The 25,896-nt window shown below is 46.1% G+C and overlaps 1 protein-coding gene across 17 annotated transcripts in view; it reads right to left on the reverse strand.

Moving 5' to 3' along the window:
• Itpr (Inositol 1,4,5,-trisphosphate receptor) overlaps nt 1-25,896 on the reverse strand; it is a 441,449-nt gene that overhangs the window by 121,784 nt on the left and 293,769 nt on the right. For 13 of the 17 annotated variants that reach the window (XR_012966877.1, XM_076192806.1, XM_076192819.1 and 10 more), the window contains 5 exons: nt 7,934-8,024; nt 6,505-6,567; nt 5,337-5,457; nt 2,646-2,776; nt 147-188 (listed from right to left, as the gene is read on the reverse strand). Coding sequence is in view for 16 of the 17 variants with exons in the window: in XM_076192806.1 (XP_076048921.1) it covers nt 147-188; nt 2,646-2,776; nt 5,337-5,457; nt 6,505-6,567; nt 7,934-8,024 (448 nt within the window). In the remaining variant the exon portion in view is untranslated. The remainder of the gene's footprint in view (nt 1-146; nt 189-2,645; nt 2,777-5,336; nt 5,458-6,504; nt 6,568-7,933; nt 8,025-25,896) is intronic. The other 4 variants (XM_076192820.1, XM_076192813.1, XM_076192812.1 and 1 more) reach the window with 3 other exon arrangements.

Genomic DNA, 25,896 nt, shown 5'->3' on the forward strand with positions numbered 1-25,896 from the left:
AATTCTAGTCATATCTTGTTACACCCATAAGCCTGTTTGTGGAGTTTTAATTTTATTAATCCTACAGCACTAAGAATCTCTCAAACAAATAATCCCCCCCAATGCTTTTTCATTACTCTATGCCATATTTACTTTATCCATCTCACCTGTTCCTCTTCCTTTGGAGAAATATCAATCTCCTGATCAGGCTAAATGAGAAGTAGGAAGAATAGTATGACTAACACTTTATATAAAAAATGTTAAATAAAGTAATCTCAATTATGAAAAACCAACCTTTTGTCACTTTCCATGAAAGGTATAAAAATCACAATATCTACTAAACACAATGTTAACCTTTTAAGATTCTACTGACATAAATCATACTGCTTCCTTACCATAAAGATTCTGTCAACATCATTGTACATCATCTAACAAAATAAATATATAAAAAAAATTAAATGCTTCTATACATCCATGAGGAGCCAAGATGAGAGGGAGGAAAGGGTGGTGGATGGGAGCAGAATGTGTGGGAGTGGGTATGTGCCTTTTGATTTGGCTACCTCCATTGTTAGGGGAAAAAAGCCCCTAGTATATAGATTGATATACATCACTTACAAATGATACAGCCAAAGTATTTAGGAGCAGTTAAAGTGTTGAACTGGTCCCCTTCTTCTGGGGACCAGTTCATACATTCTTGTGAATGAAAGTGTGCATTTATCTATTGGTTTATCTAATTGTCCTATCTGAAAGTTGATACCTTGATGCCTGGCCACAGAAACAAACTATCCCAGATGCAATCATCACACAGATACTAAACACCATATCATGCACATTGCCCCCATCCTGGCCATAACCTGACAACAGAAATGTTCTTCCTTGAGTGATTTATGGGCCAATCTAGTGTCTTTTGCCAATTACCTGAAAGCTGTGCATCTCCTGCAAGAGATATGTGTGGCAATGGACTGATTGATCCATGTAGTGAAAAGCTATGTTCATCAACAGTCTATATGTTTCACCCATCATTTTGACGTTTGTCAGGTGACAAGGTATCCATGACTAGCACTCCTAGACCTTTCCTTTCATTTGCTTTTGTAACCAATTCATTTCCCATTGAGTAATTCATTGATTGTCTTTTAAGTCTTTATCCACTACCAGTGCTTACATAACCTATCCAACTCCCTCTTTTATATTCCATGACTAGCACTCCCAGACCTTTCCCTTCATTTGTTTTTGTAACCGATTCATTTCCCATTGAGTAATTCGTTGATTGTCTTTTAAGGCTTTACCCACTACCAGTGCTTACATAACCAATTTAACTCTCTATTTTGTCTTGCATATGAACAGCTCTCAAATAAAATGACACCAGATTTATTATACTACACCTTACTTTTCTGAATCATAAGTAATTCTCCACCAGAACTACCTTCTGCAAATATTTCACCCCAACATCTTTCAGTTGCTTTACAGTTTATGGATACTATGCTAATCAAGGATATCTATCTATAACTCCCTACTTCCTCCCGTACAGATTGGTACCATGTTTGCCACTTTCCTGCAGCATCCTTTCACTCTTCCAAGGTACATATAATCAGTGGATTTATCTTGTCCACTCTGCATTCTCTTAGTATCTAATCTGGGATTGCAACTGGCCCCCATGGAATTTTTCACATCCCAGTTCTCAAGTATCTTCATACTAGGTGTATTAAGTACATGGTAACATGCAGCATACTTTGGAATTCATTTTACAGGCACCTACAGAGTTGAGCCATGCATCATTTGGATGGGAGGGTGGTTGAGAGGATATTAATGAACCATGTATTGATACCCAAAAGGAGGATTGGAAAGGTTCTAGATGTAAACATATTTAGGGGAGAGAGCAGAGGACTGTCAGGTTATTATCTGATAAAATGAAACTTAGAAGGGGTAAAGTGGAGGGGGAGGACAAGGGAGGAGGGCAGAAAAGTGCTCAAGGTGAGCACCCCTACATTGAAAGTTTTCAAGAAATTTCCATTTTTTTCTTCGTCTGAGGAGCTGAGATGGGATGGGTGGAAAGGGTGCTGGAGGGGAGTAAAATGGATGGGAATACATTTGTACCTTTAACTTAGCTACCTCCCTTATAAGGGGTAAAAAAGCTTGGTAGATAGAATAGATAGATTTTTTGTATTAAATCTTTCCAATCCCTTTCTTTAAAGTACTTTTCAGTTTCGTACAGTTTGATTGTGTAAAGTTGCATCTTTCTTGTCTGTACAACTCTTTTCTTTCCTACTTTCCAAAATAAAGTCAAGGACTATGATCACTTTTACCTGAAGTGCATTAGTACTTAGAGCTATTCATTTGCAGCAAGCTGTTTTGTAAGGATGAAGTACAGTCTTGCTGGTTTTTCTATACCTTTATATATTGTTAGCTCTAAACCTGTTGGTTCATTAGGTTATTCAGTGCAAAATTCAACAGCCTATTGCCACATGATTCCTTAATATTAAAATACCACTGTATATAACAAAACCTAAACCAATAATCCTAATATAATACCATTCCAAAGGTGTACTCCCTTGCAAAATTACCAACATGGATCATACTTTAACCCTATTGTGATCCAATTCCCTCTGCATTCTTTCCATCACATATCTTAATTTTTAAATGAATCTAACAAAAGTGCATATACATACAGAGGTGGAGGAAGTGCGGGTGCTTCGCTTCCACTGTGATGCACTCCGAGACAGCAAGTTGTTGGTCCGAGTGGTCATAGACTGCACTTGGGTCTCCAAGTCACTGGGTATGGAGATGTTGTGCTTGCGGGCTGTGAGGGGAAAAAAATAAAAATAAAAATAAATAAATAAATAACTAATTAAATAAATGAATAAATAAGTAAAATATAAATAAATAAATAAAAATATATACTATAATAATATATACATACATACACCAATGGTTTTTTCCCCCTTACAAGGGAGGTAGGCAGTCAAAAGGTATTATTTCACTCCCACCCATTTCATCTGACCCCATTCCACCCCCATTTACCACTCCTCCTTTCCTCCCTCTCATCTTGACTCCTCCTGGATGACGGGTCATCCTGCATCTTGTCCATTGCCCTGAGTCAGAAGCAATACAGCAAGACACAGCACATTCACAGCAAGGCCCCATCATTTAACAGGCAACCACCCCTCTCCATCACCTCATGCAGTAACATTGAAGATGGGGAGAAATCCCAGGCTGTCAAAATATTCACAAGCAACCACTCCCCAACACTCCCTCTATCACTCCACTAACTCCCTTCCATACATCACAGTATCAACCATACACAGCCATTCTCCACTCACCCCTATCTTCTGCCTTCTTCCTTCCTAAACAGACATCCCCTCCTGCTCAATGCCCCTTTTACCCCATCTATCCATCTCATAATAATACATACATATACCAATGGCTATTTCTCCCTTACAAGGCATAAAACCCACTCCCACCCATTCCATCCCCACATACTTCACTCCCACCCTCCTATCTTGGCTCCTCCTGGATGATGGGTTATCCTTGCCATTGCCCTAGGTCAGGGGCAGTAATCACATTTTACATCAAATTAAAAAAAAAATTCAGTGACTTTAACAAGCACATCAGTGGAGGCCATCCATACAAACACTGTACCCAAAAGACTTCTTCCCCCTTACAAGATAGGTGGAACCAAGGCATACATCCACCCTTCACCCCAGCCATCCACCTCATTCTTGGTCTGCCCCTGAAGTTCACTTCATCCATCTCTGCTTTCCACTCTTTTTGCTAATCTTTTTTCACCCATTCTTTCCATATGCCCAAATCACCACTCATTCCCAACATTTCCAAACCTTACAGAAGCTTTACTAATCATGTAAAAACTCTTGACTGCTCGACAACTTTCTCCCTTATGTCATACATCTGCAAAACCTCCCACAAAGCCTTCCTGTCAACCCTGTCATAAGCCTTCTCCAAATCCACAAAATCTCAGACATCATTAGCTTTTACCAAAAGCTTCTCACATTTCTGCCTTACTACAAAAATATGATCCATGAATCCTCTACCTTTACTTAACCAACATTGTTCCTCTCCAATTATTCCTTCTGTTCCACTCCTAATCCTTTCAACTGATACCCTCCTGTGTGCCTTTCCAACTACACTCAACACACTAATCCCCCTAAAACTACCACATTCATATTTGTCCCTTTTTCCATTACAAAGTGGAACTGTGCAAGCACTCCTCCAATCCTCCAGCACATTCACCTCCCTTAGGCACACATTAAACAACCTCAGTATCCCATCCACTGTAACCATTTCTCCCTTTGTCAGACATTCTACATGACACTTATCTAATCCAGGTGCCTTATCAGCTTTCATTACTTTCAAAGCTCTTTGTATCTCATCTTTTCCTATAGTCATATTACCTTCTACCATCACAGCCATTCTCCTCACAACTTCCACTACCACAATAAATCTCTCCCTATCTTCCTCCCCATTCAGCCATTCTGACATACTTTACCCATATTCCCCTTACTGCTTTTACTTCCATTAACATCTCTCCGTCTGCACCCTTTACCTTTTCCTCTCTACCTGACTCAACCCCTCACTCTATTCACTTCCTTCCAAAACATTATTTTTTTTAATTCTCTGTCAAACTCCTACCTTCTCTATGTCTCCCTCATCTTGCATTTTGCTTCTCTCTTCTTGTGCCTTTCATATCCTTCCCTAGTTCTACTTTGCAACCAATCCTAATATGCTCAATTCTTCCCACCATTCACTGCTTACCCTATTCCCTCCCATCCTTGTTGTCTCTCATATCATCTTTGTACACTTTATCACTTCCTAGTTGAATCATACCCATCTATCTTCTACTCCAGTTTCCCTATTTTCCTTCGCTATGTCCCACACTAGACACTGCGAGATACAAAGGTGGGACTCCATGAGCGTAGCTCCCCTTCCCGCAAAATACAACTAGGTAAATACTTCTCTCAGCTTTTAGTATAGTTTCTTTCTAGCCTTCGTTTTTAACATGTTTACTCTCACCACTTGTCTACTTCCCTTTTCATTCTTTCTCATTTTCCTTTCTAAAAAATGATCTGGTAGTCCCTATCTCTCTCCCCAAAAAACATACATGTCTAAAACTCTTCCAGTCTTTCCTCTAAACACCACTACTTAACCCATTACTGCCCTATTAACCACCCTTCCCTCCACCACCCTTTCCTACGTGTACTTATGCTTGGCTATTTTCAACACTCTTTGCTATCATCACCTCCCCTTCTAAACACATCTCCAGTATAATCTCTCCACCAAAATTCTTATCTGACACCTCATCCATATAAAAAAACTAAAGCTTTAATAAAATTATCTCAACTTACCAACATCTGTAAGTGTTTTGATACAAGTTTCAATGTTGACCCGATTGTCTGTTTTGACCCATGATGCTTGACCAACTCTGAAGACTGCATATAGTAGCTGTACAAACACTGGTTGTCGTGTCTGTGGGTAGTAGAGAAATTTAGTATTCCTATTCTTAAGAGTTGAGGAATCAAAGTCTAATGTGAAACTATGAGGAGAAACCAAGGGGAAAAAAAAGGAGCCAGAAAGTAAGAACAAGGAAAAAAATCTTTCCACCACTGTTACTTGTAAACAAATACTTAGCAATTGAATTAAGTGAATTCATGGTAGTGATATTCACATTTTACTTAGTATTCTCAATTTATGGTTTTGCATGGTTTCTAAAGCTATTTACATTTGTTTGCTATAATTATGAAGCATTTGTTGAACCATTTTGGGGTTATAGATATACTAGAAGAAACCATAAAAACAAGCAACAAAATACATAAGCACAAAGAAAGCATAAGCAATGTATATAATGCCAGAGTTAATTCTGAAGTTATTAACATAAAAAAATGACGACTTTGTTATATAATAAAAAATAACAATTTACAGGCAGTGTATTAAAAAAGTAACAGGATTTTAAGATAAAAAATATGTATTAAACATCTTGAAAAAAAGAATACTGACGATAATCCAGTTTTGGTTTGTTTCTTTTTTGTATTTTAGGATGGTCTCGGTAATACGTCTCTAAACAATAAGGCCGCCTAAGGCTCTCTAAAGGCTGAAGCTGAAACCATTATCACAATCAATGGGGTCATTACCAAACTTGGATTATTTCTGTCTATATATAGGCCCTAATCAACAATTAAATTTATCATTCACTTTTTTATAATTTACTATTATTGTTGCAAAATAAAAAAAAAATAAAAAGTAAAAAGTCATACTAATGACACTTATTTAAGAGCCTAAGATTTCTGTTTCATAATGAAACACTTAATCCTTTACTGAAACTGAAGGCTTCAATTATAAATAAAGCCAGTTAAATAAGAAGCTGTAATATAAAAAAAGTCTATAAGCAAAAATTATCTTATGATAAAAATGTATATCAGAAAAAAACAAAAATAAATAAATAACACTGATAGACCCTAACTGCAGACACATAGCAAACCCAAGTGGGAAGGAAAAAGGTGCAATGTGCGTGCATACTTCCGTTTTGTACTGGTGGACATAGGGCTGACTCCAATACTCTCGAGCTTCTTCCATGTATCTCTGGAAGCAGGTAACAAGACATGCCTTGCCATCAACCACCACCAAAGTAAGGGCGACTGCACTCAGCTGCTTGGCATCAGCCCAGCCCAGCCCAGCGCTTCTCACTATGACATTGAGTTGTAATTGAGAAGCACAAAAGGGAGTGTGCGATAAACATCAACAACAAGGGTGAGGTGGCCTGACCTCAATTATGAGAGGTGTAAAGGAACCCTCTTTTGAGATTCATATGTAAAAGAGTTGGTATCTATACAACAGGTGTGAGCGAGTAGTGAAGGCATGAAATATCCACATCAATTTGTTAATCATTTCAGGATAACACCGAAATCCTGAAAGTCCACAATTTCATCTTTAAACAAAATTTAATCAAAATCAATCTCTTGGCATTATACATAACTTGAAAGGTCATCAATTATTTTCTATTTGTGTGTTAAGCCAAACTCAAATGTGCTGCTGCTGCTGTTGCTGCTCCTGCTGCCGCTGCTGCTGTTGATGCTACTACTACATCTACTACTAACAATACTACCACCACCTCCACCATCACCAAAGTTGATATCTATTGCAAACTCCCTAAGAGCTGAAGAAATGAAATGAGGAGAGCCTGGACAAAGACCAAGCATGACTGCAGGCGTGATGGACTGGACCATGCAAGCACAGTCATGCATCAACTACCCACTCCTGCACAGTTGATCAAGCCTCACCATTTCTCATAACTGGGATAACTACATATCAATTGGTTAATACAAATTTCAATCATACAGACTTTACAATGTTAATATTGAACTCTCCAACTCTGCATGAGAACACAGTACAAATAGTAACAACAACAAAATAAAGGACACAGGAGAGTACAAATTGAAACAAATCTATGAACATGATTTTGACTTGCACACTGGATGGTTCAACAGAAAGAACGTAAAATAGGGCAAAGCTTTGTGATTAGGAACAACCTGAAGTATGAGAATAATATCACACAAAAACAACAAATAATGAAAATAAATTAGGCCTTCAAAGGCCTGCATTACTTGCTATGTAAGTCATCAGTTTTATCTCAACCAAAAATAAAACTTTATCACTTGGTCAATGTCATATGGGTATTTACACTTGTTAAAAGAGTGAAGCCAAATGTTAATTATTTTCACTTTCACTCTTTATATAGGAACAAATAGGACAATTTCAAGTTATCATAAGATCTTCTTTAACAATCTATTAAACGAGATCAAAAACCAAAAGCAAAATCATAACAAATCATGAACTTTGGTATCACAAATAACCTTGAAAAAACAAGGTCAATGATATATCTATATTACATTTTGATTCCTTGATTATTCATCAGCAACTGATATCAAAAGAATTTCAAAAGCTGTACCTGAATAGTCTGACTCTGGTCTGAGAAGGGACTATTGAAGAAGGTGTTGATAATGTTCATTAGTGAATTAATCACATAGTGCTCCAGGGCCCTGCAAATGAGACAAAGAATAGAACTTTTATAAAATACAATTTGGTTACCTCCCTGTTAAGGTGGAAGAAGCCTTTTGTGTATGTGTATGTATATGCTTTGGGGAAGAGGGGAATGTCTGTTGAGGAAGGACGGGAGAGGACAGAAGACAGTGGTGAATGGAGAATGGTTGTATATGGATGATGTTGTGATTGCATGAGGTGGAATGGGCGGGGGGATGGGGGTGAGGTAGTATGTCTGAGCGAAATTTGACGCAGCCCGAAGGGATTTCTCCCCGTCCTCTCCTTTTATGCAATGGGGGGACGGAGGGGGGGGGGGGTCGCCGATTTAATGAAGCCTTGCTAAGGATGTGCTGTGTCTTGCGACACTGCTTCTGACCCAGGGCAGTGGACAAGGTGCAGGGATGACCCATCATCCAGGAGGTGCTCAGATAAGAGGGAAGGTGGAGGGGTGTGGAGTGTATTCAGGGATGGAATGGGTGGAAATGATTTTATGCCTTTCCCTTTTTGGCTACCTCCCTTGTAAGGGGGAAAAAGCCTTGGTATGTATGTGTGTATATATATATATATATATATATATATATATATACAGACGCTCCTCTACTTACGTTCATTCGTTTGACGTTTTTTCAATTTTACGTTTGAACTGACTGTAAAAAAAATTGTAAAAATTGAGTGAATTTTTTAGTTTAGCGCGCTCTCTGTAGTTCAACCGATACTTGCGCATGACGCTGCATCCATTGTTTACATTGCACAAACGACAAACTGAATATGCCTTGCCTCCTCCTCCTCCACCATCTCAATTTATGTTGCTTGAATTTAATTTATTTGAAATTAATGTTATTATTTTACAATGTTATGTGTATAATTAATGATTTAGGGGTGTTTTATAAGATACGGTAATAGAATTTACGGATGTATAGTACAGTAACAACTTACGTTCATTTTCAACTTACGTTCGGCCATTCGGAACGTAACTAAAACGTAAGTTGAGGAGCGTCTGTATATATATATATATATATATATATATATATATATATATATATATATATATATATATATATATATATATATATATATATATACATACATACATATAGACAAAAACTATGCAATCCAATTCTATTGCAGATAAAAAAAAATTCTATACAATGGTTACATTAAGTTAGGTTAGGATATATCATGTTACGAGCTATTAGACAATATACAGTAGTCCCTCGAATAACGCGGGGGTTAGGTTCCTGAAATTACCGCGTATAACCAAATCCGCATATGCTGATATTTCATATTAAATACCGGGGTAAATCTTTAGTTTCGACCATGGGAGTAATATACATACATACATATACCAAGGCTTTTTCCCCTTCCAAGGGAGGTAGCCACAAAGGGAAAGGCATAAAAACACTCCCACCCATTTCATCCCTAAATACACTCCACACCCCTCCCACCCCTCCTCTCATCTGAGCACCTCCTGGATGACGGGTCATCCCTGCACCCTGCCCACCGCCCTGGGTCAGAAGCAGTGTCGCAACACAGTACATCCACAGCAAGGCCGCCTCATTTAATCGGCGACCCCCCCCTCTCCGTCCCCCTTTGCATATAAGGAGAGGACGGGGAGAAATCCCTTCGGGCTGCGTCAAAATTTACTCACACATACTACCCCACCCCCCCGCCATTCCTCCTCATGCAGTCACAACATCATTCATATACAACCATTCTCCACTCACCTCTGTCTTCCGTCCTCTCCCTTCCTTCCTCAACAGACATTCCCCTCTTCCCCAAAGCCCCCTTCACCCCATCCATCCACCTCATCCTAGGACATCCCCTCATGTTCACTCCCTCCACATCTGCCTTCCATACCTCTTTTACTAGTCTTTCTTCACTCATTCTTTCCATGTGTCCAAACCATCCTAATATTCTTTCATCAACCCTCTCTCCCAAATCCTTTTTCACCCCTGTTCTCCTCCTCACCTCCTCATTTCTCACTCTATCTAGCCTAGTAACCCCCACCATACTTCTCAGACACCTCATCTCAAACACATTCAAACTCCTTCTCTCTTCTTCTCTTATGTTCCACGTTTCTGCCCCATACAGTGCTGTTGGCACAATCACTCCTTCATACAGTCTCCTCTTCGCATCCATTCCCAAATGTCTATTTCTCATTACACTCTTTAAACCACCAAGGCATTTACTCGCTTCTCTCAATCTACATTCTACCTCCACCTTCACTCCACCTTTTCCTGCTACACTTGCACCCAAGTATCTAAAACTATCCACTTCCTCCAGTCGCTCTCCCTTAATGTTCACTTCCAGTCTACTGCCACTTTCACCCCTTGTACATCTCATCACCTTACTTTTACCCACATTTATCTTTAGCTTTCTTCTATCACATACTCTCCCAAACTCTGCCACCAGCTTCCTCAATCCCTCCTCTGACCCTGCCACAAGCGCAGTGTCGTCCGCAAACAACAGCTGGCTCACCTCCCACTTTTCTCCATTTTCTTTAACCATCTCCAATCCCTGACTCACTACCCTAGCATTCACCTCTCGCACCACCCCATCCATGTATAAGTTGAACAGCCAGGGCGACATAACGCATCCTTGACGAAGTCCCACCTTTACTTCAAACCACTCACTCTCTCCATTTCCAATCCTAACACATGCTCTACTACTCACATAAAAACTCTTGACAGCTCCCAAAAGCTTTCCTCCTATCCCATAAATCTGCATAACCTCCCACAGTGCCTTTCTGTCTACCCTATCATAAGCCTTTTCTAGATCCATAAAAGCCCAAAAAACATCCTTCCCCTTTCCTATAGCTTTCTCACATATCTGTCTTACCACAAAGATCTGATCTACACAACCTCTACCCGTCCTAAATCCACACTGTTCCTCACCAATTACTCCTTCTGTTCCTCTCCTAATCCTCTCAATTAAGATTCTCCCATAAGCCTTCCCTACTACACTCAACAGGCTAATCCCTCTGAAATTACTACATTCACACTTGTCCCCTTATAGCAATAGAAAATTAAATATTAATTTTGTAAATTAAAATGTATCACCGTAATATGCAATTTTGTGTGCGGAAATGAAAAGCAAAAAAAGGTGCTAAAACAGATTTTTTAAGTAATGAAGTCGTGTACGACGAATGGTACGCCATGTTTGTTATGGTAGATGCCGACGTCGAAGATATGAAAGGATGATAAATTCGTCTGATGTGATGCGCCACTTTAGCAGAAACAGGAGCACAATGTGTCATGGTATGTAATTTTCCCATTTTTTATGGTTCGCACAGAAGATTCATTAAGTCTGTATTCTCTGGTACATGATGCATAGGACATACCACTTCTCAGTTTGTCCAAAATGATGATTTTTTCTGATAACGTCATACACTTCCTTTCTCGCTTAGCAATTTTTCCAGCCTTTCCTTGAATCTTTGTCTTTGTTGGCTTAGAGGAGTGTATCGGTGCCATGTGAAGAACACGTGAAGGGGTAATGAACACGACTTCCAGAGCAATTGACCAGCACTACGAATGGTGAGAGACTGAGGAATGGGTCACCGCACAAGTCGCGGGAACAGGTAGAATCAAGCGCACCGCTAATGGATTGCAACCAACAAACAACCTTAACCAGCGGCGGCGCCAGGAATTTTTAGTTGGGGAGGTTAAGGTGGTGCTGGGCAAATTTTTGGGGGGGCTAATAGTAATATGATAATACACATATATGATCCTCATTTTAGAAGGGGAGGGGGTTAATGGTTGGGCTAGCACTGATGGCTGACAAATCTTTAGCCCTGGCAATTAAAAATTCCACTTAATAAAATTATTCCAATGAGTGTTTTAAATTTTTAATTCGCTCATTTCAGTTGGGGGGCTAATGGGGGGGCTGGCCAAGCCCCCCCCTGGCGCCGCCACTGACCTTAATTTTACGAGTACATAAATGATCAAAGTGAGACAAAACAGCAATAATGAAATATTGGAAAGTGGAATATAATCTAATAAATGAAAGCGGTTTTGTGTCTGTCAGACTTTTTTCTCGATTCGATCGATCGACTAATTTCGACTTCGACGACTCGACCTTACTTTGTAAATTTTTCAGATTAAATTTGGCTCCAACTCATGAGTAGCATTCAAAGTAATTGAGCTTTTCAAACAAACGCGGTTTCGTGTCTGTCTGTCAGACTTTTTTCTCGATTCGATCGATCGACTAATTTCGATTTCGAGGACTCAACCTTACTTTGTAAATGTTTCAGATTAAATTTGGCTCCAATTCATGAGTAGCATTCAAAGTAATTGAGCTTTTCGAACAAATATTGGCTAATTTAAAAAAGAAAAAGAAAAATAAGAAGAAAAAATATATATAAGAAAAATAATAAAATACACTTGCCATACATATCTTTGATAAGTTATTAAAATTGAGAATAAATTCGATAAAAAAAAAAAATTAAACGAGCTAATATCAATTTCATCTCTATATTATACAATTTATTCTTTTAAAAAAAAAATAATTTTTTCGATCGATCCAAGTGACGCGATTCGAACTGCCCGATTTGTTGTTCGTCGAATCGCACTTTAGGTTAGTAATAAATGAGGTCGTCACCTCATTCGCTCAATAAAATGTAATTTTCGCAGGAAAATTAATTTTTCCCTGATACAAACCTGAGGTACTCCTTACAATAGGATACCTTCGCGTAGCGCGAATATTTCTACTGCGAAATTAAAATCCTCACTCTGTGGGTCTGGGCAACGCTTATCCTCAGTAAGGGGCCCCATTGGGGCAGGGGGGCCCTTGCCCTCCACCACAAGTCTCACACACTATAACCATTCTCTGAGCCAGGTATGAATTAAGCACAAGGTTTGTCAGGCAAGGAGAAGGAACTGTTTAGAGGGGTGGTTGAGGAGGGCCATTAAAGGTAAGGAGTACCTCAGGTTTGTATCAGGGAAAAATTAATTTTCCTGCGAAAATTACATTTGTTCCGAAGAATACAAACTCTTCGGTACTCCTTACAATAGGAGACTCGGACTTAGGAGGGAAGGAAGTAGTTATCTAGCCTGGGAAATCGCTGTAAGGAAAATCTAGTGTGCTAAGACTATGTTGACCAGACCCCTATACATTCCCCTCACTTTGAAGTGCACCCCTTTCTGTTCCCTGGAGTGGAGACAGACAGGTTATAATCACTTTTGTACCACTGAAGGGCTTGAATTGATTCCCTTGGAATGCTTGAGAGCCCGCGGGTGAAGTAAGGGAATGTAAGAGTATGAGAAGGACTTTGGAAAGTTATCCCTGCAGTTGCCGAGCCAGAACCTGGATGAGTTGTCAGGGTCGGCTGTGTGCTCTTGAGGAGGGGTATATCATTTTCAGGACTTCTTGGGCGGCCACTATGGGGCCCAAAGATAAGTTCCCTAAAGATTCCCGCATAACTTCTTTGAGGTAAAAGGAAGTGAACGTATTCTGGCTCTTCCATATACCTGCTTGAAGAACCTGGTTGACTGACAGATTCTTTCTGATGACTAGGGAGGACCCTACTGCCCTCAGGTCATGGACAATCTGTGTGGTTCATGTCGCAGGCTCTGCGGATGACTTCCATTGTCCAGTAAGAAATGGAATTCTTAGTGATGGGCTACCTTTAGTAGAGATGAACAACCTCTTTAATTCTGGTCGAAGATGTTCGGTTCTCTTGAGGTAGGTCCGGATGGCTCGTACCGGGCATAGAACTGTTTCAGTCTATTCTACCCCTGCAAATTCGTCTAAGGACGGAACACTAAAGGACCAGAATCTAGGGTCGGATTTGGCAGGATCTTGGTTTTTGGCAATGAATTGAGGCATGAAAGTGAAGGAGACCTCTTTCCATCCTTTGGAATGGGCGACTCTATAAGAGATGGCATGTAACTCCCCTAATCTCTTGGAAGATGCCAGGGCTAGCAGAAAAAACTGTCCTCTAGGTGAGGTCCTTCAGATGTGCCTCTCGGAGAGGTTCGTAAGGGGGACCCTCAGAGAGTTCAGGACTAATGCCACATCCCGCGGAGGAGAACTGATTTCCCTGGGGGGGGCAGGACCTTTGAAGTGCCTGAAGAGCATGGAAATTTCCGGTGAAAGGGCTAGGACCATGCCCTTCAGAGAAAACACCTGATTTAGAGCTGACCTATAGCCTTGTACTGCCGAGAGGGAGATCTTCTTGGACTTCCTGAGGACGTGGAAGGAGGCAATCTCAGGAATGGTGGCTCGATCTGGGACTAACTTCCTGGAGTGGCACCATTTTGCAAAGGCATTGCATTTCCCTTGATAAAGGTTAGCTGAGGAAGAGCGAATAGGAGTGGGCATGTCCTCTGCCACTTCTCTGGGAAAACCCTTCTTTATGAGGATCCGGACCATAGTCTGAATGCGTGAAGATTGAGTGCTGAAGGGTTCTTGTGCCAAGGCCCGTTGATGGGTGGATACAGAAGATCTGGTCTTCCCTGAAGGGCCAGAGGCTCTTCTACTGCTAGCTCGAGGGCGTCTGGAAACCATGGGGCTTCGGGCCACCAAGGAGCGATCAAAGTCATCCGAAGTTAGGATGCGTGTCTTGCTCTCAGGAGTACCTTCTGGAGCGAGGGAAATGGTGGGAAAGCGTAGGAGTCCAGGTTGTCCCAACTTTGCAGAAGAGCGACTTCTCCTGCTGCCAGAGGATCCGGGAAAGGGCTGAAATATATTGGGAGTTGGTGATTCCATCTCATTGCAAAAAGGTCCACTAGAGGGGAGCCCCATTTGCTGAGGATGAAGTTCGCTACCTCTCGATAGAGGGACCATTCTGTGTTGATTATCTGATTCTTCCTGCCGAGGTGGTCCGCCCAGACATTCCTCTTCCCCGGGATGTAGCGGGCTTTGAGTGACACCTGGAGATTCTTGGCTAGGTTGAGGATGTCCATCATCAGAAGGCACAGTTCCTGGGAGACTGTGCCCCCCTTGCTCGTTCAGGTAGGCTACTACCGAGGAATTGTCCGACATTATGCCCACTACTTTTCCTGAGACTTGATCCTTGAAGTGACGGAGAGCCAGGAGTACTGCTTTCAACTCAAGCCAATTGATATGGGCTGTCCGCTCGACTGTGGACCAGGAACCGCTGATGTGATCGTCGTTGAGGTGGGCTCCCCAGCCCTCCTTGGAGGCATCGGAAAACAGGAGGACTTCGGGGGGAGATGGGCCGAGGGGCATCCCCATGAGAAGGTTGCATGGGCCTTCCACCAGAGAAGAGAATCCTTGACTTCTTCGGTGAGGGAGATGTGTTGTAGGGGTTCTCCCTCTTGCGGGGCCCACTGAGACTTGAGGAGCCACTGTAGCGGTCGCATTCTTTGTCTACTCCTGGGGATTAATTTCTCTATGGAGGCCATATGGCCCAGGAGGATTTGGCATTGTGTCGCCGTCAGGAACCTGGTCGATAGTGCCTGTGCAACTAGAGAAGCGAGATTCGGGATCCCCTTTTCTACTGGGAAGGACTCCATTAGGGAGGAGTCCAGGACCATACCCAGGTACGTGAATCTCTGTCTTGGTAAGAAATCTGACTTTTCCGGGTTGACTACTGTGCCCAATTTCAGGACAAAGGTTAGGACCATTCTCAGGTGTTCTTGGCATAGCTGGGCGGAATGTGCAAGGATCAGCCATTTATCCAAGTAACGTAGTAGTTGAATTCCCCTGGAGTGGGACCACGCTGAAACGAGGTTGAACACACTGGAGAAGACTTGGGGTGCTGTGGAAAGTCCGAAGCAGAGGCAGGGGAAGTGGAAGGTGTTGCCCCTGTGGATGATTCTGAGGAATTTCCTGGAGGAGGGATGCACTGGTATGTGGAAATAGGCATCTTGGAGGTCCAGCGACACCATGAAGTCCCCTTCCCTGATAGACGCCCTTACGGACTCTGGGGTGTCCATTCGGAACTTCGTCAGGGAAAGGAACTTGTTGAGTGGAGACAAATAGATGACTGGTCTCCACACCCCTGTTGTCTTTTCTACTAGGAATAGCCTTGAGTAGAACCCTGGGTCCGGAGTCGAGACTTCCTCTAAAGCTCCTGTCTGGAGCAGAACGGAGGATTCCTCCGCTAGGGCCCGCCCGCGAGCCGAGTCCGGGTGGAAGCTGCTGACTTGGATGGGATAGGGGGAGAGGTTTGGGACAGTGGGAAAGGGAAGACAATAGCCTGTCTTAATGACTTAGTAGGTCCAGTCTTCCGCCCCGGCCTCTTTCCATGCTCTCCAGTAGAGGGAGAGGCAACCCCCTATCTTGTGCGGAGGGGCTGGCGAATTCCTAGGATTCCTGTGGGGGAGTCCGGAGCCTCTATAATGTTTGCGTCTAGGATCTCTAGTCGTAAAGGGACGGGGCTTTCCTGTCTGCCTTTTCGACTTGGAGTGGAGGGGTAGGGAATCAGCATGCGGGTTAGAAGGAGGGCCCTCTTCAATGGAGCATAAATTTCTCTGAGGAGGGGATCACTGGGGTCTCCTAAGACGGTGGGTCTCCTAAGACGGTGTCTCTCCTGCGGGACTCAATTTTGGCCCAAGACGTTAAGAGGCAGGCCGCTTGATGCTTCAGAGCTCTGCTCGAGCTTTCCCATAGAGCCTGGAGGTTGCATTCCCCTTGGGGTTGCAGCTCGGGTAAAAACTCCCTTACTGAAGCCAAGACGCGTTCCAGCCAGGAGTGCACCGCGAGAGAGAGAGCCAGGCCCTGAACGAGGTCCCTGGATTCTCTGCCGGAAAGGATGATGTTTCTTCTGAGCAGTGAATCCAAGTCCGCTTTGACAAGCTCTGGTAACCGAGCCGGGATCAAGGCTGCTTAAGGTTTGTCCCTGATGGGAAGTATTAGCGTTTTTACTGTTCCACTGGAACAGAGCGCCAGCGCGGTTTTTCGGTTGCCCGCTTTGTGAGTGCGTCGGAGGCCTGGTTCATGGCTCGTACCGCTGTGTACTCCATGGGAGTTGGTTTTGTTGTTTGAGAATTGCCCGTCCTGAAGATTTCAGACTCGAACGTGACTTCCACTTCTTGTGGAAGGCTCAGTTGATTAGCTCTCCTAACTTTAGAGAGGATCTCTGAGCAGTCCGGTCAGCGAGAAACACCGCGTCTGCAACCTAGTCCCTGACCTCTGTCCTCGTGAGCAAAGGGCATGGAAAGGTCACCGTTGATCACCCGGCTCTTCCTTCGGTTGGTGTTGTGCGTACTGCGGGATTCCTGAGTAGAAGAGACTAAGGGGCTCTTTGTCTTTGAACCCGGGGTCTTTGTCCGTGCCGGCGTCGAGGGCAAGCCGCAAGCGACCACATCCGGGAAAAATGTCATACAGGAGCGGTAGCTAGAGGTGGCCTGAGGCGCATGTCCGTCTACGCTAACCGTCCTGGTTGAGGGAAGAGAGGACAACTTGGCCTGAGAATGACTCGAAGTGGACGTTGTACCACCTTCCTGGCTACTACGCTTTGGAAGAGGGACCGTCGAGTATCCGGGATGGGTCGAGGGCAAGCCGCAAGCGACCTCATCCGGGAAATCTCGTACAGGAACGGTAGCTAGAGGTGGCCTGAGGCGCATGTCCGTCTACGCTAACCGTCCTGGTTGAAGGAATAGAGGACAACTTAGCCTGAGAATGACTTGAGGTGGACGTTGTACCACTTTCCTGGCTACTACGCTTTGGAGGAGGGACCGTCGAGTTTCCGGGATGGGTCGAGGGCAAGCCGCAAGCGACCTCATCCGGGAAAAATCTCGTACAGGAACGGTAGCTAGAGGTGGCCTGAGGCGCATGTCCGTCTACGCTAACCGTCCTGGTTAAAGGAATAAAGGACAACTTGGCTTCCTGTCTACTACGCCGTGGAGGAGGGAGAGAATTGCTTGTCTCCTCTGAAGCCGTAGTCTGCCTTCTCTTGTTTTTGGGGGGTGAAGAGGGAAGCCATTTTCTATGCTTGCGCACCTTTTCCCCTGCATGTACTTTCCTGTGAACATGAAAGTACACGGAACACTGACTATCATCTCACTGAATGCACGTCTCACACGGAGATGAAGGTGAACACTTAAGAGCTATACACTTGAAACACCAAATGTGAGGATCCACTTGGGCTGGCGGTAAGGGGGGTGAGACAAAGGTATCTCCCTTCGGCGAAGGCACACAGCCCATCTTGAACAACAACAATACTGGAACGAGATTCCATACTTACAGTGAAGGGTAGGATACCCGGTGGCGGTTAAGGGAATAATACAGGAAAGGGAGAAGCACTTAATAATTCCAGGACACAGGATGGCGTAGGGAAAACCCCAATGAAATTGAAGGATGACGAACTCCTTAGCGTCCTGGGAGTGAGCTGGCGACAATCGAAGCGGGTTGCTTGATTTTCGGCACAGACGTAAACATAGAACCGTTGAGTAATTAACGGTTCGCTGCCGCGCTAATAATGGAGTTTGACTGAGAATCAGCCCATTAAGGGGGAAACCGATAAAAACTAAACATGTATAGTAGAGAGATGTTAACGCGGTCACTACTGCGAAGAGAATGGTTATAGTGTGCGAGACTTGTGGTGGAGGGCAAGGGCCCCCCCCCCCACTTGCCCCAATGGGGCCCCTTACTGAGGATAAGCGTTGCCCAGACCCACAGAGTGAGGATTTTAATTTCGCAGTAGAAATATTCGTGCTACGCGAAGGTATCCTATTGTAAGGAGTACCGAAGAGTTTGTATTCTTCGGAACAAACTGGTAATTATAGCGGTAGTGTTTCAGACTTGAATCCTTTTAGTATGGATTCTAATATCATCATTAACACTGTTAACAGTAGAAGTAGAAAAAGAAAAATAAGTGAAAATTGTAATAGTAAAAAAAAAAAAAAAGCAAGATGGATGAAGAAGAAAAAGAGAATTAGGAAGGGAATTAGGGAATATCAAAATTTTAAATTAAGAGTTTATCGAATTCATCAACATGCTGAGATCTCAGGGGCGAAGCCCCTTTCTAACGAAATCTAGTAATAAAATAAAATGAAATGAATATAAGTAAAATACAATATATATACAGTCGTTCCTCAGATAACGCGATTTATTGTAACGCCCCGGAGGTTGACACGTGACCTCAGGCAGCCACCCACGGCTTTCCCCTCACCCCACACCCTTGTTTGAGCAGTTCCCAGTGTACATAATGACCGCATTATATGAGGATCGACTGTATATGGTAAAATTGAAAGCAGTCACCACAAATGTTTACAATGTTGCTGCGTGTGTGCGTATGCGTGCCCAACTCGACGCGAATTTTAAAACAATTCTCTACATTTGAGATGGTCTTGAAATAAAATCCGCGTATGATTGAATCCGCGTTATTTGAGGGACTACTGTAATTTCATGTTAAATATGTGCATTTGCCCGATTCTGGAATTTTACCCTAACTGCAGTAACCATTCTATAGAAAAAAAAAATCTTTGAAATGAGGGAGGGGGGATGAAAGAAGTGAAAAATTTAATTTTCGCAGGAAAATTAATTTTTCCCTGATACAAACCTGAGGTACTCCTTACCCAAGGATACTTCCATAAGCGGCGGAAGTTTCTACCGCTAACACTGTGTGTGCTTGAAAACACCTCACTCCGAGGGTCTGGGCAACCATTATCCTCAGTAAGGGGCCCTCCTGGGGCAAGGGGGCCCCCCCTCCCCCCACAAGGGTAGGAGGGTAGAAGCTCCATTGTCTGAGCCAGGTATGAAATTAGTCACGAGGGTTGACAGGCCAGGGAGAAGGAACTACTAGCGGGGTGCATGAGGAGGGCCATTAGAGGTAAGGAGTACCTCAGGTTTGTATCAGGGAAAAATTAATTTTCCTGCGAAAATTACATTTGTTCCGAAGAATACAAACTCTTCGGTACTCCTTACCCAATGAGACTTGGACTTAGGGGGGGAAGGAAGTATTTATCTAGCCTGGGAAACCCTCGTAAGGAGAAAATGTAGAGTGCTAAGATCTACGTTGACCAGACCCTTATACATTCCCCGAAACTGTGAAGGGCACCTGGATCTGTTCCCAGAGTGGAGACAGACAGGGCATACTCGCTTTGTACCCCTTGAAGGGCTCGAACTGATTCCCTTGGAATGCTTGAGAGCCCTCGGTGAGGTAAGGGAATGTAGGAGTATGAGAAGGACTTGGGATAGGTATCCCCGTGGTTGCTGATCCAGAACTTGGATGAGGCTTCAGGGTTGGCTGTGTGCCATTGGTAAGGGGTATGTTATCTCAGGACTTCTTGGGCGGCCACTATGGGGCCCAGAGAGAAGGTCCCTAAGGATTCCCACATGACATCTTTGAGGTAAAAGGAAGTGAACGTAGTCTGGGACTTCCATATACCTGCTTGAAGGACCTGGTTGACTGACCGATTCTTTCGGAAGACTAGGGAGGGCCCTATTGCCCTGAGGTCATGAGCTTTTGCTCCAGGGTAATCCGTGGGGCTCGAGGCGTAGGCCCTGCGGATGACTTCCTTGATCCAGTAAGAAATGGAAGTCTTAGTGACGGGCTTGGGTGTACCCCTGGTAGAGACGAACAGTCTTGGCAAGTCTGGTCTAAGATGCTTCGTCCTCTTGAGGTAGGTCCGGATAGCACGTACCGGGCAGAGGACCATTTCCGCATGTTCGCCCCCTACAAAGTCGTCCAAGGAAGGAATACTAAAGGACCAGAATCTAGGGTCGGCTTTGGCCGGATCCTGGTTTTTGGCAATGAATTGGGGCAGAAAAGTGGAGACCTCTTGCCATCCTTTTGAGTGGGCGACTCGATAAGAGATGGCATGCAACTCCCCGACCCTCTTGGAAGACGCCAGGGCCAAGAGAAAAACTGTCTTCAAGGTGAGGTCCTTGAAATTAGCATCTCGGAGGGGTTCGTAAGGGGGGCCCCGCAGAGCGTTGAGGACTAATGCCACATCCCATGGAGGAGAAGTGATCTCCCTGGGGGGCATGATTTTCTGAAATGTCTGAAGAGCATGGAAATTTCTGGAGACAGGGCTAGATCCATGCCCTTCAGAGAAAACACCTGATTAAGAGCTGCCCTATAGCCCTGCACTGCCGAGAGGGAGATCTTCTTGGACTTCCGGAGGAAGTGGAAGGAGGAGGCAATCAGAGGAATGGTGGCTTGCTCTGGGGCTATTGCTCGGGAGTGGCACCATTCTGCAAAAGCATTCCACTTCCCTTGATAAAGCTGTGGAAGAGCGAATAGGGGAGGACATGTCTTCTGCCACTTCTTTGGGGAAACCCTTCTCTAGGAGGATCCGGACCATAGTCTGAATGCGTGAAGCGCCAGGGCTGACGGGTTCTTGTGCCAGGCCCCGTTGACTGGTTGATGTAGAAGGTCGGGTCTTCCCTGAAGGGCCAGGAGCTCCTCCACTGCTAGCTCGAGGGCGTCTGGAAACCATGGGGCTTCCGGCCACCAGGGAGCGATCAAAGTCATCCGAAGGTTGGATGCGGTTCGTACTCTCTGGAGCACCTTCTGGAGCAAGGGAAACGGTGGGAAAGCGTAGGTGTCGAGGTTGTCCCAGCTTTGCAGAGGAGCATCCTCTCCCGCTGCCAGCGGATCCGGGAGAGGGCTGAAATACACCGGGAGCTGGTGGTTCCATCTGGTGGCGAAAAGGTCCACCAGAGGGGAGCCCCATTTGTTGATGAGGAAGGTCGCCACTTCCGGATGGAGGGACCACTCCGTGCTGATTACCTGACTCCTTCTGCTGAGGTGGTCCGCCCAGACATTCTTCTTCCCTGGGATGTAGCGAGCTCTGAGTGCCACTTGGAGGTTCTCGGCTAATAGGAGGATCTCCATAGTGAGATGGCAGAGGTCCTGGGAGACTGTGCCCCCCTGCTTGTTCAGGTAGGCTACTACCGAGGCATTGTCCGACATGATGCCCAAAACTTTCCCCGAGATTTAACCCGAGAAGTGACGGAGAGCCAGCAGTACCGCTTCAATTCTAGCCAGTTGATATGGGCTGTCCGCTCGACTGTGGACCAGGAACCGCTGACGTGATCGTCGTTGAGGTGGGGCCCCCAGCCCTCCTTGGAGGCGTCGGAGAAGAGGAGGACTTTGGGGGGAGATGGGCCGAGGGGCATCCCCAAGAGCAGGTTGCACGGGTCCTTCCACCAGAGAAGAGAATGCTTGACCTCTCCGGTAAGGGTGATGTGTTGACGGGTGTTTCCCCTTAGCGGGGACCACTGGGACTTGAGGAGCCACTGTAGGGGTCGCATTCTCAGTCTGCTCCTGGGTATTAACCTCTCGACGGAGGCCATGTGGCCCAGGAGGACTTGGCACTGTTTGGCCGTGAGGAACCCGGTCGATAGTGCCTGCACGACGAGAGAAGAGAGATTCTGGATTCGCTTCTCTACTGGGAATGCCTGCATGAGGGAAGAGTCCAGAACCATACCCAGGTACGTGACTCTCTGTCTTGGAATGAAATCTGACTTCGTCTGGTTGACCATGGAGCCCAATTTGCGGATGAAGGCTAGGACCGTCCCCAGGTGGTCGCGGCATAGCTGGGCGGAGTGTGCCAGGATCAGCCAATCGTCCAGGTAACGGAGTAGGCGAATTCCTCTGGAGTGGGACCACGCTGAGACGAGTTTGAACACTCTGGTGAAGACTTGGGGTGCTGTGGAGAGGCCGAAGCATAGGCAGGTGAATTGAAAGGTGGTGCCCTTGTGGACGAAGCGGAGGAATTTTCGGGATGAGGGATGCACAGGTATTTGGAAATAGGCGTCCTGGAGGTCCAGTGACACCATGAAGTCCCCTTCCCTGATAGACGCCCTCACGGCCTCTGGGGTGTCCATCCGGAACTTCGTCAGGGAAAGGAACTTGTTGAGAGGAGACAGATCGATGACAGGTCTCCACCCCCCTGTAGACTTTGGTACTAGGAATAGCCTCGAGTAGAACCCCGGGTCCGGAGTTGAGACTTCCTCGAGCGCTCCTTTCTGAAGCAGAGTGGAGATTTCCTCCACTAGGGCCCGCCCGCGATCCGAGTCCGGATGGTAGTTGCTGACTTGGATGGGATAGGGGGAGAGGCTGGGGATGGTGTGAAAAGGAAGACCATAGCCCGCCTTGATGACCTGGATGGTCCAGTCCTCCGCCCCGGCAGCCTCCCATTCTCTCCAGTAGAGAGAGAGGCAACCTCCTATCCTGTGCGGGAGGGCAGGCGAGTTCCTAGAATTTCCTGCGTTGGGGTCCAGAGCCTCTATGATGTTTGCGCCCCTGTTCTCTATTGGGGAAGGGGCGGGGCTTTCCTGTCTGGGCTTTGGACTTCGAATGGGGTGGGGGCCCGTCTTCCCGCTTAGGGAGACGAAAAGGCCGCCTCTGCGTCTGAAAGGACCGAGGGGTCGATGGGGGGGTGGTTCTTGGCCTCGAGCTAGAGACGGCTGTTCTCTCGATGGCTCTGTTGTGCAGCAACTGGTTGGCGCTAGTGATTGCCGAGTCCACCATATCCGGGGGAATCAGCGTGTGGGTGAGCAGGGGGGCCCTCCTCAAAGGAGCATAAATCTCCCTGAGGAGGGGGTCACTGGGGTCCCCGAGGATGGTGTCTTTCCTGCGGGACTCAAAGTTGGCCCAGGACGTTGAGAGACAGGAAGCCTGATGCTTCAGGGCTCTGCTCGCGCTTGCCAAAAAAGCCTGGAGGTCGCATTCTTCCTGGGGTTGTAGTTCGGGTAAGAACTCCCTCGCCGAGGCAAGGAGGCGTTCTAGCCAGGAGTTCACCGCCAGGGACAGAGCCAGTGATTGAATGTGGTCGCTGACTTCCCTGCCGGAGAGGAGGACGTTTCGTCTGCGCAGCGACTAGGCGTCCGCCTTAACCAGCTCTGGTAACCTCGCCGGGATCGAGGCTGCTCTGAGGGTTGACCCCGATGGGGTGTAGAAGCGCTTCTGGTGTTCCAATGGGACCGGAAGCCAACGCGCCTTCTCGGTCGTCCTTGTTGCGAGAGCGTCGGAGGCCTGGGCCATGGCTCTCGCCGTCTGCGTACTCCATGGAAGGTGGAGGGGAGTAGGCTGGGCTTTCTGAGAGTTAGCCATCATGAAGATGTCAGACTCGAATGTGGCTTCCTCTTCTTTCGGGGGGCCCAGTCGATTCGCCCTCCGAACCCTCGCGAGGACGTCCGAGAAGGAAGGTGGGACCACCATCGAGGATTCCGACTGGGAAACGGGAGGGGAAAGGGAGCGTGCCCCCCCCCCTACGGCGCTGTGGACATCGTCGTCGGCGTAGGAGGGGTCGGCACGGGCAGAGAGGAACCTCACGCTACCATCGTCGTCACTGATGGGTTCAGGGGGGGGGGGGCTGAGCAAGTGGAAGATGGTCGAGGGGGGCCCTTGGGAGGGGTGACTCCTCACGAGCTTCCGTGCGGTGCACGAACCGCGCTTGAGAAGCGCGGAAAAATTCCCGTTGGGCCTCCATCTGTTCCTTCAACGTAGTGACGAGTGAACAGAGAGTGGGGAGGAGGTACGGGGAATGTCCGCTTGGTGAGTCCCGCCTGGGTGCGGATGGTCCGGGAGACGCCAAGGGGAGACTGCCTCCTCTGGACGAAGCTGAGTCACCTACGACGAACGCGCGTGTGGGTACACCTCGGGCTTCCTGCCCACCGGGCATAGAAAGGGTTCCGGTGATGACCCGGCTCGTCTGACGATGGGTGGAAGGGGGACTGGGGGTTTCCCGAGGAGGAGAAGAGGCTGACGCGCTCCGAATCTCCGAACTCGGTTCCTTTGTCCGTGGGGGGGGTAGAGCTGCCGGGTAGCGTCGCGGGGCCGGCGGACGCATCCGGGAAAAAGCTCGTACCCGGGGGGTAGTTCTCGGGGGCCAGAGGCGCGTGCCCGTCGAAGCTAACCACCCTGTGGGAAGGAACAGGAGACAATTTGGCCTGAGACTGACTCGGGGCGGCTATTGTACCTTTCCGTTTACTATGCTTAGGAGGGGGGAGACAACTGCCCGCGTCCTCCGCCGACGTAGCATGCCTTCTCTTTGTGTCGGGTGAGGGGGGAAGCCATCTTCCCTGCCCGCGTACTTTGTTCCGTGGCTGCACCTTCCGGTGAGCATGAAAATACGCGGACCACTGCTTATCTTCCCATTGAGCGCACGTAGTACACGGGGATGAAGGGGAACACTCCAAATTCCTACAATGGATACACCAAGAGTGTGGGTCCACGGTTGTCGGTGGGAGAATAGCCCGGCAGCGAAATTCACCGCGGGCGAAGGTACACATGCTATCGCGAACAACAACACTATGACCAGATTCCATACTTACAGAGAAGCGTAGAATACCCGGTGGAGATTAAGGAGAGGGAAGGGGTAGGAAAAGGGTGCTCAAGCACTTCCAAGCGGCGGGATGGCGGCGATGCAGGACGCTCCAACACAAAGGAAGCCGTTGGAAGGGTGTAGAAGGCCGAAGCAGAGTGCCTTCTTTCGTCACAATCGAACGAGGCCGGGTTTGGGGCCGACCGAAAACGTGAAAATATGTAATTTGCGCAGGAAATTAATTTTTCCCTGATACAAACAAAGCCAAGCACTTGCACAAGCACGGGAGCGGGGAATACTGTCCCCCAACTGAACTTCAGTGTTAGCCGGACTGTGAGAGATGTTGACTCGATCGCTACCGCTTAGACAATGGAGCTTCTACCCTCCTACCCTTGTGGGGGGAGGGGGGGGCCCCCCTTGCCCCAGGAGGGCCCCTTACTGAGGATAATGGTTGCCCAGACCCTCGGAGTGAGGTGTTTTCAAGCACACACAGTGTTAGCAGTAGAAACTTCCGCCGCTTACGGAAGTATCCTTGGGTAAGGAGTACCGAAGAGTTTGTATTCTTCGGAACAAATGTGTTTGAGTGATACTGGAATTATACAGATATCTCAAGTCCGCCCTGTGTGGTGGCAGCTCTTGGTCAGTAAGTTCGTAGCTGTGGCTGGTTTATTGTGAGGCCAAAATCTTA

The sequence above is a fragment of the Oratosquilla oratoria genome, chromosome 11 (assembly GCF_046742065.1).
Source record: "Oratosquilla oratoria isolate Oo_2021 chromosome 11, ASM4674206v1, whole genome shotgun sequence".
Taxonomy (NCBI): domain Eukaryota; kingdom Metazoa; phylum Arthropoda; class Malacostraca; order Stomatopoda; family Squillidae; genus Oratosquilla; species Oratosquilla oratoria.